The 12,868-nt window shown below is 40.8% G+C and overlaps 1 protein-coding gene across 1 annotated transcript in view; it reads left to right on the forward strand.

Moving 5' to 3' along the window:
• Nucleotides 1-12,868, forward strand: part of MYO9A (myosin IXA) — a gene marked incomplete at its 3' end in the record, with an annotated part of 79,722 nt that overhangs the window by 43,351 nt on the left and 23,503 nt on the right. The window contains exons 15-25 of the mRNA XM_029286412.1: nucleotides 1,123-1,198; nucleotides 1,328-1,459; nucleotides 2,322-2,361; nucleotides 3,376-3,498; nucleotides 4,766-4,846; nucleotides 5,832-5,942; nucleotides 6,300-6,422; nucleotides 6,762-6,911; nucleotides 7,788-8,110; nucleotides 9,809-11,464; nucleotides 12,769-12,856. Of these exons, the coding sequence (XP_029142245.1) occupies nucleotides 1,123-1,198; nucleotides 1,328-1,459; nucleotides 2,322-2,361; nucleotides 3,376-3,498; nucleotides 4,766-4,846; nucleotides 5,832-5,942; nucleotides 6,300-6,422; nucleotides 6,762-6,911; nucleotides 7,788-8,110; nucleotides 9,809-11,464; nucleotides 12,769-12,856 (2,903 nt within the window). The remainder of the gene's footprint in view (nucleotides 1-1,122; nucleotides 1,199-1,327; nucleotides 1,460-2,321; nucleotides 2,362-3,375; nucleotides 3,499-4,765; nucleotides 4,847-5,831; nucleotides 5,943-6,299; nucleotides 6,423-6,761; nucleotides 6,912-7,787; nucleotides 8,111-9,808; nucleotides 11,465-12,768; nucleotides 12,857-12,868) is intronic.

Below are 12,868 nucleotides of genomic sequence, written 5' to 3' on the forward strand. Positions count from 1 at the left end.
CTGCTTCAGTGACTCCATCCAGCCACCTCATTCTCTGTCATCCCCTTCTTCTATTGCCCTCAATCTTTCCCAGCATTAGGCTCTTCTCCAGTGAGTCCTTCCTTCTCATTAGGTGGCCAAAGTACTTGAGTTTCAACTTCAGGATCTGGCCTTCTAAAGAGAAGCCAGGGTTGATCTCCTCTAGGACTGACTGGTTTGATCGCCTTGCAGTCCAGGGGACTCGCAGGAGTCTTCTCCAGCACCATAGTTCAAAGGCCTCCATTCTTTGGCGCTCAGCCTTTCTTATGGTCCAACTTTCACAGCCATACATTGCAACTGGGAAAACCATGGCCTTGACTATACGCACTTTTGTTGGCAGGGTGATGTCTCTGCTTTTTAGTATGCAGAATGCAGTATTGCAGGCTAATTCTGCCAACTGCCAAAAGTTGGATCCTGATCAGCTCAAGGTTGACTCAGCCTTCCATTCTTCTGAGGTTGGTAAAATGAGGACCCAGAATGTTGGGGGCAATATATTGACTTTGTAAACCACTTAGAGAGGGCTGTAAAGCACGATGAAGTGGTATATAAGTCTTAAGTACTATTGCTATTGCTATCTTATCCCAAACTGAAGAAGCTTCTTGGATGTGAAGCGAAACGTTTTCAAGGAAAAACCAAGAAAATCCAGTTTCCTTTTGAAACAGCACCTTTGGGGATAATGACTGAATGACTGAAAATCCCCATCAAAACTTGTATCTTAATTATGATAGCCAATGTTTTTAATGCCAGACAACTTGACTGGCAAAATGCCCTTGTTTTTTTGCCCCTGAAAAAGAGAGATATGCATTTATACTTAACAAGTCAAAATATGGCTGGTATGGGGAATTACAAGTCGGGTTGTTGTTTTTTATTTTTATTTTTATGGCAACTGATTAGAAAACGGTTTTCCTTATTTTTAGAAGCCTGTCAAATATATCACTTCGCCTCACACCATATTAAAATCCTTTTGTCTCCCTGTTCCCAGCATGTTCCATTTTTAGCCTACATTGCAACAGCCCTTTTCAAATGTGATCCAGCGAATTTCCTTCATGCAAAATGGAATGTTACATTTCTTTTTTTTTATTATTTATTGACGTGCTGCTACAGGTATTGCTCGGAAACGGCCGAGAACCCCCCTCTCTGACCTGCAAGGAGTTAACACTATTAACGAGAAAAGTCAGCGGTAAGTGGATCCCTCAGCCAGGCCTGTGCTGTTTGGTGTGTTTCTCCTTTTTAAATCGCTGACATTTTCTTCCCCGATGAAAAGTAAAAAAAAAAAAAAGTAAAAGTGTACGACTTCCATACATTGCAGCGATGCCTACGGAGTGTGGAATACCAGGATGGGCCTCAGACCGAACCGACTCTCCAACTTCCTTGACAAAGATGGGATATTTGTGAATTCGACGAACAGCAAGCTTCTGGAGCGTGCCCACGGCATTCTCATGTTAGTGAACTTTTGCATTTGTTCCAAAGGGGGCTTGGATAACCGTAGATACGATGGGACAAGTGAGGGTTTTTGTTTTTTTTAAAAAAAGTTGGTCCTCAGTAGTGTCCCAATAGCAGAGTTCCAGTATTTGAGGGGCTGCCCCAAAGAAGGGGGAGGGGGTCAAGCTATTCTCCAGAGCCCCTGAAGGCAGGACAAGAAGCAACGGGTGGAAACTAATCAAGGAGAGAAGCAACCTGGAACTAAGGAGAAACTTCCTGACAGTGAAAACAATTAACCAGTGGAACGACCTGCCTCCAGAAGTTGTGTGTGCTCCAATACTGGAGGTTTTTAAGAAGAGACTGGACAGCCATTTGTCCGAAATGGTGTAGGGTTTCCTGCCTGAGCAGGGGGTTGGACTAAATGACCTCCAAGGTTCCTTCCAACTTTATTATTATTAGTATTAATATTACTATTATAGTACAGGAGTCCTCGGCTTACGACCACAGTCAAGCCCAAGGTTTATGTTGCTAAGTGAGACATTTGTTAAGTGAGCTTTGCCCCATTTTGCAACCTGTCTTGCCACAGTTGTTAAGGGAATCACTGCAGTGGTTAAGGGAATCTGGTTTCCCCTTTGACATTGTTTGTCAGAAGGTCGCAAAAGACGATCACATGATCCCGGGATAGTGCGACCGTATATAAATATGAACTAGTGGCCAAGCGTCTGAATCTTGATCGTGCGAGTATGGGGGTGCTGCAGTGGTCGTGAAAAACGGTCATAAGTCACTTTTTTCAGTGTTGTGGTAACTTTCAACAGTCACCAATACCTATTTACAGATTAACCGTGTAATCCTGCTTTTTATTGGGTTCTTATCTTCCATAGGCGAAACAAGAACGTTAAAGTCAAGCCCAACCTACCAAAGGTGAGAGAATTCATTTACCTCAGTGGTTCCCAACCTTTTGTACACCCCGCACCCCTAGAACGCTTCTGATATATTCTTGCACTCCTTACAAAAGTTTGAAATAGCAGCAACGAATTATGCATATACACTTATAATTTTGAAACTTCTAAACCCAGGTTTTCACACCCCCTGGAATATCATCTTGCACCCCCTGTTAGGAACCCCTGAATTACTTGGCTGTAAGCACCGCTAATGGATCTAGTTAAGAAATTAAGTTTTTAAGAAGAGACTGGACAGCCATTTGTCTGAAATGGTATAGGGCAGGGGTAGGCAACCTTGGCTCTTTTATGACTCGTGGACTTCAACTCCCAGAATTCCTGAGCCAGCATGGCTCAGCTTGGAAACCTCTCCATTTCTCCTCAGCATGGCTGGCTCAGGAATTCTGGGAGTTGAAGTCCACGGGTCATAAAAGAGCCAAGGTTGCCTACCCCTGGTATAGGGTTTCCTACCTGAGCAGGGGGTTGGACTAGATGACCTCCAAGGTCCCTTCCAACTTTGTTGTTGTTCTTGTTGTTGTTGTTGTTGTTGTTGTTGTTGTTGTTATTATTATTATTATTATTATTATTATTATTATTATTATTATTTCAGGCATGATAATCCTTCCCCATACGATATAAAAAATTACAAGCCCTGCATACAAATACCTCTTCAAAATGTAGCATACAGATCATCTACTCATTTGCTTACCGGATATCACCCATACGTAACTCCATCAAAAAAGAATGGATGTAATAAGTCTGCATGCATCCATACATGTATAAGTAATTTGTGGAACGTGGCAGAAATAGGGCAACATATTATCAATTATATGATAACCCTTATGCTGGTTAACCTTCTTTGGGATCCAGGGCAAAAACCTGGGATGCAAGTTTGTCTGCAGCCTACATTCAGATGGATGCCTCTCTGAAGGTTATTCCTTGCACTGATTTATGCCGAGAGCTTCTCCCAATTTTTTCTGCTTCTCTGCTTCCTCAGCACTTGCTGGAGGTGAAATCCCTGAAGCATCTGACAAGCCTGACTCTCCATGATCGTATCACAAAGTCTCTTCTCCATCTTCACAAGAAGAAGAAACCACCAAGCATCAGTGCCCAGTTCCAGGTTACTTCCTTGCAGTTCTTTGGTTAAGAAGTGTACATTGGGAGGGGGGGACGGACCACATGTCAGTGAAAAGTTTTCAAACGTTTTCAAGCTGTGGATTCTGTTGGTTAGGAAAAGAAATTCTGGGAAACAGCTGATCAAGAGGCAAAGCTCTAGAGATTTCTTTTTTTAAAAAAATAGGTTTTTAGGGGGAAAAACCCCCTCTTGTTTTCCATGGACCCCATCAGTTGTCATGGAACTCGTTAAGTTTGAAAAAACCCTGATTTAGCTAGTTAGTGCTGGGAGGCTTTACTTTCAGGGGAAATGAAGGTTATTTTGGGCTGGTTCAGTGGGAGGAGGAGGAGGAGGAGGGAAGCTTAACATGCTGGCCTAGATAATGGCACCAAGCCGGCTCTCTCTCTATACTAACTAAAGCTTATAGTTAAGCATGAACAAATTTCAGCGCCTCCATTGAATCCACCCTCTTTTCTGCACTTTGAGCACAGCGGCTGCTCCTAAATGGTTTTATTGGGATATCTGCTTCTATTCTCACAAAGCCTAAATCGTGATTGCAAAAGTTTTCTGCACAACTGATTGCAGAAGTTCTTAAGAAGAGACTGGACAGCCATTTGCCTGAGCAGGGGGTTGGACTAGAAGACCTCCAAAGTCCCTTCCAACTCATTACTATTATTATTATTATTGATCAGCGCACAGTCAGCCAGATGTTCAGACTGGATTTGGCATTTTTGTCTACCTATCGAGTCCTTACCAAGGACCTGGGATAGACAGATGTGGATGTTTGATGGTATTACAGATATCGTCGCAGGATGGAAGCAGTTCCTAGTAAGGCCGCCTTTTGCAATTGACTAATGGCGAATTTGTCAATGCCAATGGTGTCCAAGTGGTGCTCCAGTTGTTTTGGGATTGCACCCAAGGTGCCCCCAAAACAACTGGAGCACCACTTGAACACCATTGGCATTGACAAATTCGCCATTAGTAATTGCAAAAGGCGGCCTTACTAGGAACTACTACTACTACTACTACTTTTTTTTCTTCTTCAAGAAGAAGAAGAAGAAGAAGAAGAAGAAGAAGAAGAAGAAGAAGAAGAAGAAGAAGAAGAAGAAGAAGAAGAAGAAGAAGAATAATAATAATAATAATAATAATAATAATAATAATAATAATAATAATAATAATAATAATAATAATAATAATAATAATAATAATAATAATAATAATAATAATAATAAATTATTATTATCAGCAGCCAATGTTATGTTTTGTTCTCCAGGCTTCACTTACCAAATTGATGGAGACTCTGGGGCAGGCAGAGCCCTATTTTGTCAAATGCATTCGCTCCAACGCTGAGAAGGTAAACCGTTCCCCAACGCCGAATGATTTGCAGCTGAAAGACAGTCAACCTGCGATTTGTGACATAGCTAAAGATTACCGAAAGTAGAATAAGATGCCCTCCCTAAGAGCAGTCATAACACAGAGGCAGGCTAAAATAGCAAATATCAAAATGAGATACCAGCTCTTTAAGTCAGCGCAAATAGTAATGTAGAAAAGTTAACTTTAAAATCCCTAATTTTTGATATGCATTTAGTGAATCAATTTGCAGCCTGAATAATTTTGGTGGATGTATAAAACCATCTTCTATTATCTGCTGGATGAAAACATATTATGGAAGCAATATTAATGTGGAATGTTCTATAATTTTTTTTTCTTCCAATTTGGCTCTTGGCTAGAACTGGGAGTGCAGAGTTTATAGGTGTGAGGTTATCTGAATGGAACAGATTGTCAGGCTCTAATCCAGGGGTGTGAAACTGCTGGCCTGCGGGCTGGATACATCATGGCAAAACCGCGCCTATCCCATTGCCGGCAATGGAAAAAAAGTCATGATACATCATGACACATCACGTGACGTTGCGAGTTTGACACCCCTGCTCTAAACATGCCTTTATTTTACAAAAAAGTATGCAGTCTTGTGTTCAATGACTATTAGGCATTTCATGACGCAATATTCCTGATTTCATAGGCAATACTATTAACTTCCTGTTGCCTTTTTGTTGCTAAATATGGCACAGGATTAACATCTGTATAGATGTTCACACTAAGATAGGCATTAAGCCAAGCTTGTAGATAATTGCATATTCTGTTTGAGACTGATTCAGTTTCTTGTCCGTAGTGATGTGGACAAAACTGTACATTACTGTTAGGCTTAAAAAATGGGATGATTTGCTACTTTGGAACAGTGTGTTGGCTCCATTTAAAAACACAGAAACCTCGAAATGAGTTATCATGCATAACTGGTTCTATAGGCGAGTTGGCTCAAATTGTGTATTTTGCTTTTTCAGCTGCCCTTGAGGTTCAATGATAACTTGGTGCTTAGACAGCTGCGTTACACAGGAATGCTTGAGACAGTGCGCATCCGACAATCAGGATATAGCTGTAAATATTCTTTCCAGGTGAGATAATTCTTTCTCGATTCTCTGAAAGGTTATGGTGATAGTATAAAGAGTCTGAAAGCAGATGAGTTGGCTGGGTTTTGTTTAATTGGTTTTATTTTTTTTTTTAAAAAAATATGCCAGGTTGTTGCTGGAGCTATTTGTAAATCCAAATCTATTTCCAAATTTACAAGAGTTGTGCATGGCAGTATTTCTTGCAAGCTGCCTCAGCCTATTTGTATTTCTTCAAGTGACATTCTTTTAGGTTTATGTATTGAAAAGTTTATATACAGTTTACTAACATGAGTTTCTTTTATGTTTGACACATGAAAAGTTTATAAATGTAACAATATGGTGATGCTGTGTCTAAATTGCCAGGATTTTGTAGACCACTTCCACGTACTTCTCCCACGAGGCACTGCCCCGTCTAAGCAGAATATTGAAGGCTTCTTCAAAAAGACAGACAACAACTCAGATAGTTACCAAGTTGGGCGAACTATGGTAAGGTCCAACAACTGTTTCTAGACACCTGTTCAAAAGGGGGATTTTGTGATGTTCTTTCCTCATGTGTCCTTAAAAAAAAAAGTCCTGTGGACTGAGGTAACTTCTACAACTTGGATTTCAAAGATCCTATTTGTTTATCATTATATCTGAGGGATGATTAGAACTTAATTAATCTCTTTGTAAAAAAAAAAAAAAGACTGGAAGAATCAGTGTGGTTCTTTGGACACATGCACAGTTGCAGATATTTTACTGGGAAAAAAAAACCCACATGTGTGTGTCAGGTTGCTGATAGCAAAGGGAACCGACATTAATGGTTATTGTTCAATTATCCATCAGGTGTTCATGAAGGAACAGGGACGACAGCTTTTACAAGGACTGTTACACGAGGAAGTTTTGCAAAGGATTATCTTATTGCAGAGCTGGTTCCGGACGATGCTGTACAGAAGGCAGTTCCTGAGCATGAGGCAGGCTGCCGTGATCATACAGGTGGGGGTCACCTGTATTTTGTTTTTAAATTTAAACCTTGAGGATGTTTACCTTACTCTCAACATAGATATTGTTGCCTTTACACAACACAGTTAAGCTAGTTATTGAATTTATCCTTTTTCTGGATTCGTTGTTGTTAATTGCGAAGTCGTGTCCAACCCATCGCGACTCCATGGACAATGTTCCTACAGGTCTTCCTGTCCTCTACCATCTTCTGGAGTCCATTTAAGCTCACGCCTCCTGCTTCAGTGACTCCATCCAGCCACCTCATTCTCTGTCGTTCCCTTCTTCTATTGCCCTCAATCTTTCCCAGCATTAGGCTCTTCTCCAGTGAGTCCTTCCTTCTCATTAGGTGGCCAAAGTACTTGAGTTTCAACTTCAGGATCTGGCCTTCTAAAGAGCAGTCGGGGTTGATCTCTTCTAGGACTGACCGGTTTGAATGCCTTGCAGTCCAAGGGACTCACAGGAGTCTTCTCCAGCACCATAGTTCAAAGGATTCATACAATGCATACAATGCATCAAACCTTAAACCAGCTTTCTTTAGAAGTGGAGAGGTTTATTCAATGTATCCATACCATGTGCAAGAAAATTACTAACTATTCTTTAATTGACTATTTTTCTTCATCCTCACTGCCAGTACAACATTCTTGTATGGATTGGTATATACTTCGGTCTGCATTAAAACGCACGCTTTAAAAATGCTTGTAACCAGTAAACATAAACTTTTTGTAATGAATTGGAGTATCATAATATTAGAAATTAGTACTTAAGGGTTAGAAATATCTTAACCAGAATTATTCCAGCTAATGGCTTCGGATAAAAACTCATTATTGTGTCAATAAAGTATTTCCTTTTTTTTTTTAATTCCCTGGGCAGCATTGTTGGCGTCGTTATCAGAAAAGAAAGCTAGCTGAAACAGAGGAAGAATCCCTGAACAATTCAGCCTTTTTAGAGCAAGCTGCTGTGGTCCTTCAGGCATACTGGCGAGGTTACATGGCACGGCGAAGATTCCAGCAGATGCGGATTGCAGGCTTCATTATCCAGAGCTCTTGGAGGGACTGCTTAAGACGTCGGCACGCTGCAGCAACATCTATCCAGGCGCACTGGCGGAGCTACCGCACGAGGGCTCTCTTCAGAGCCAAAAGAAACAAAATCATTTTGTTGCAAGCAGCCTATAGAGGCTACAAAGCACGGCAGAGGTAATGCACGCAGTGTTTAGGAAAGGAGATATGTGTCTAAATGAAAGAAGACCTTGGGAATTATTGGGACTAAATGGGTGATAAAAGAAATATTTACAAATGTAATTGTTTATTATCATGTCCCGATGCCGCTGCATAAAATAGCTCTTTTACCTAGCTACAAAACTTAACAATTATTGGTTCAGTGCCCTACAATAATTTGATTTGCAATATGGTAAATCTTTTAACTGTATTTATAGGTATATCATTTTGTTCACTATGGTGTGTAGAACAAAACACTGTTTCCTTAGTTCATCTACAGCAAGCCATATCTTACGGCTGATCAATCACAATGGCTAGATTCGCATATTGCAGTAAGCCCAAATCGCACACAGATGTATTATTGCTTAGCACACGAACATAGCCCCTGTAAATAAAGATTTTGAGGACAGATCATACTTCAACCAATTTTGCATCTGGGAATTTCCATGCCTGACTAAGGATTAACATTACTGACTAAGGATTCATTAACATTTCTAAATAGGACATGAAGTTATGAGCTACTAACATAATAAACAAGGTTTCCATAATCCACTCCATTCAACATGTGTGGACTGCAACTTGTCCAATCAACCAGTATAATCGGCCTTCCCCAATCTAGTTCAACCACCACAGTCATTATCCGTCATATGTGCAGATGAGAATTGTGGTCCATACAGTCTTCCCCAACCTTGACACAATGGCCATTCTGGCTGGAGAACTCTAGGAGTTGAAGTTACTCATCTGAAAGTACTTAAGCTGAGGAAGAACTGGGTTAATGGATAGTACTAAGCTATATGTAAAACTGAGTTCACCCACTGCAGTAAATCCTGGTTTAACAATAGTTGCAGTCACGTCAGTTGTTATCTTTATATAAACTGCACTGTAACAGAAAAAGGTACAATCTCTTTCTTGATATACGAGAATAAGTACGTTCCACTATCAGAACTGCCTAGTCCACTATGAGTACTAAAAATATTCAAATACCTTTATGCATATTTGATGCTTCCTATTAGTGGAAATAGAATGGGAAGTTAATATGAAGAGATCAAATGAAAGGAAGATTGACAAATTTGTGGTCATCATAACTGAGCTCTTTCTGAGCTCAAAATTGGAAGACGGCTCGTTTGCCTACTGTAGAAGAATGGTCTCTTAAAGTGTCAAATTTGGCAGAAATGGCTAAGATTTCTGCCTATTTAAAGGATTGCCCACAGGAAAGATATATTTCGGTTTGGAGAAGATGGATAGATTATATTCAGAATAAATATGGGACTGATAAGTTCCATTTGGTTTTTGAGTAAATTTTATAATATTGTTATTGAGTAATTTATTATACTTCTTATATTTTTTCATTATTATTGATATTATTATTATATTGAGTAGGAGTTTTGTTTAATAATTAAGTTGATTATCTGTTTATTATTGTGTTTAATTTTTGATTTATTCAAATTTATTTTAAAAAAAAGGAGTTAAAGTGTGTTAAAGATTTGGTTACTTATTTAGGTGGATAATGTTAGTTAGATTATGAATAATATATTTGTAACCCTGTGAACAGCTCTGGGAAGCGGGGGGCAGGGGGGGTCGGGGGAGGGGAAGGGGGTTTATTCTGTAAATGTTATAAAACTTTTAATAAAAAAAATAAAAAATAACTGAGCTCTTTCTCTATTTTTCTTTAAACAGGTTTACCACATTAAAAGAGCAGCGACTGAGTGAAGCCTCACTAAAGAATAGACTAACAAGTAAAGATAATAAATTAATACTAGGGTACAGCTCGGATATTAAGGACTCAGAGTCTTCTGAATGGGAAGAGAATTCATTTGAAAATAGAGTGAAAGCCGTCAAAGACCATAAATCGGTTATGGACAATAGAGTGGATCCGTCAAATTCTTTACACAAGCATCACGAGAGGGCCAACAGCCAGAGCGGAATGAGCATGGAAGAGGAAGTTCTTGTCAGAGAAAGACCAAAGTCCCTGGAAGATCTCAACCCAAAAAAAGGAGTCCGTGCAAAGCGAGAGAGCCGGCGCATGCGCGAACTGGAGCAAGCCATTTTTAGTTTGGAGTTGCTGAAGGTTCGATCCACTAGTGAGACGTCTCCCTCGGAGGAGCATCGGTTGTCCCCTGATCTTGTTTCTGAAGGGATGCCCTCTCCTCGAAGACCTCCGAGGAGTAAAAGCTCTCAGGGAAGTCTAGAGAAGCTAAGCCGGGACCCCCTCTCATCTCAGGATCACAGTGTAAATCTCAGAGAATCACTACATGATAGCCCAACATTTGATGATGATGATGATGATGATGAAGATGACAAAGACATCTCCAAATTTGCTGCTGCTGCTGCTACTATCAATAAAAATGTGTCGGAGAGAAAGAGGTCAATCTCAAGTTCTGAATTGCCTGACTGCCTGGCTGCTAAAGAGCGGTCAATTTGTGACCCTCATGACATTGTCTCCAACATGCATACAAGAGCACCATTGATTTCTAGTAGTTTGCCTACATTTTATCTTCCACCACAGGACAAGTTGAAAGTTGGCCGTTCAGTGAGGGACAATAACCTAAGAAACAAACAGATGGAAATGGGGAGCCATTTTTTTTTCCCAGGCACCAAAAAACATCCTCCACTGCAAAGGGCCACACAGAGTCCAGCCTTACATGACGATGGCCAAATGTCCGGCAGTGGAGAATTCCCAGCTGTTACAGCTACAGGAGTGCATCTCTCGGATAGGGTTATCGAGAAGCTGGAGAAGTTAAATGTTGAGAAAGAAGAACGCCAGAAACGAAAACAGATGCAGAACGAAAGAGAGATGATGGAGCAGATACGACGGCAGACAGAAATTTTGGGGAAGCAGCATAAAGTTTTTGAAGAGCTTCAGAGACAAGAGCATGAACAGAATAGGATTCGGGACTCCTGCCATGGAACCCCTCTCACCTCGCCTAAGAAAATGGACAGAGGTCCACCTCTCCTCATCGCCCATCCTCAAGGCAAGGGAGAACTAAGACTTGCAACAAATGCAGAAACCGCCTCATCGGTGAACCTTAAATCTCCTTCTGGCCCCAAAAAAGGAAGTCCCCCTATTTGCCAGACGGCCCTGAAGGAAAAGACCGTCCCCATGACCCCAGACAAAAAGGAAGGTCAGACGCCAGTCACCCTGGAATCTGTTGGAACCGATTGGTTGAATTTGCAAACGGGTGTCGAGTCTCAGGAAAGTGTCAGCAATCTACCTGCGAGGGAAAAACGGTTCAGATTGCCTCGAATTCCTAGCCAGGGCAAGGAAAGCTCTTCCAAGGAAACCAGAGTTGGTTCCATTTTCTTTACACCAAAGGATACTCATTTGGGCAATACGTGAGTACGATAATGGGTGCTTGTATGTCACACTTTTATAAAACTGCTACTTGGATCTTCCTTGAAAATAGCAGCCTTAGAAGAAAACCAAGGGGGAGAGAGAGAGAGAGAGAGAAAGTTCTCAGAGTGTCAAGTCTTCATAGCAGGCATGGCTGTAAATCTCTCTCTTTGTCTTTCTCTCTCCCTCTCTCTTTCTCTCTCCCTCTCCCTCCCTCCCTCCCTCCCTCTCTCCACACATGAAATCTGCTCTGATGGAGGAGAGTATTTGTAGTTCAGGATAGAAATGAGGGGTCCTTGGTGCTCTCTGAGCTTGGTGGTTTTCTTGCAGACATTTCATTACCAATCTAGGTAACATCATCAGGAAGGCAGTGCAGAGAGTGGTGAGAATGGCCCAAAAGATCATTGGCAGCTCCCTCCCTCCCATCCAGGACATAGCACAGAAGTGCTGCTTGAGCAGGGTCCGTAAGATTATCTGGGACACTACACATCCTCTTCACGACCTGTTTTCCTTGTTACCTTCTGGGAGGAGGGGGCTTCGTGGTATCCGAAGCAGAACATCCAGATTCAGCCAGTTTCATTCCATACAGCATTAACCTTGCGAACTCTCAAGCTTCCTCCTTCCGTTATATATTCAAGATGGACAGTATTTCATATTTATTTGCTACATATATGTAGGGATGTGGGTCTATACATATGTTGTTCATATTATGTTTAGGTGTGTGTCATGTATGTGTTTCACTTTGAGAGCGGGCAACTAAATTTCATTTTTGATGTGTGCCGTTGTGCTCACAATAAAAAAATGACAATAAAGGTTATCTTATCTTATGTACTTTGGGTAATGAAAAGTCTGCAAGAAAACCAACCTACTTCGGAGAGCACCAAGGACCCCTCATATTTATGTCAGTCCTGGGTCTTTTCCTCCTGTCTTTTCAAGTTAAACAGATTTTTGGCTGCTCTTTTCTTGGCCTTGAATCTCTCTCCCATCCATCCAATGTTTACAAAATAGGGACTCCCACTTTGCTGGCTTCAAATCTTACAAACAAAAAATATAGATAAGAGTATCAATTGAATTCTCAGTAAAATACATGTAAAGCTATATGTGCAATGTCTGATTCCTTCATTTAACGCCCATTCTCTAGACGACTGAACTAAATAGCAATAAAATCACAAGGCACTATCTTTGTTGTTCTAGGGAAACCCAATACAATAGCTTTATAGGAAGTTGATCACTGCTTTCCCATGCTAATGACTTTTGTCTATTTATGGTCTACTGCAAGTAAGTTTGCAATCATTTTGTTTTTTAGTTTTAATAAAGGATCTTCAGCACCTCTGCTTCTTCCAAAAGAAGAACAGAAAAAGCCACTGAAACTTTCCAGAACAGACAGAGGAGAGGTAAGAAACATA

This window comes from Protobothrops mucrosquamatus, unplaced genomic scaffold (assembly GCF_001527695.2).
Source record: "Protobothrops mucrosquamatus isolate PMUCROS unplaced genomic scaffold, P.Mucros_1.0 scaffold3589, whole genome shotgun sequence".
Classification (NCBI taxonomy): Eukaryota; Metazoa; Chordata; class Lepidosauria; order Squamata; family Viperidae; genus Protobothrops; species Protobothrops mucrosquamatus.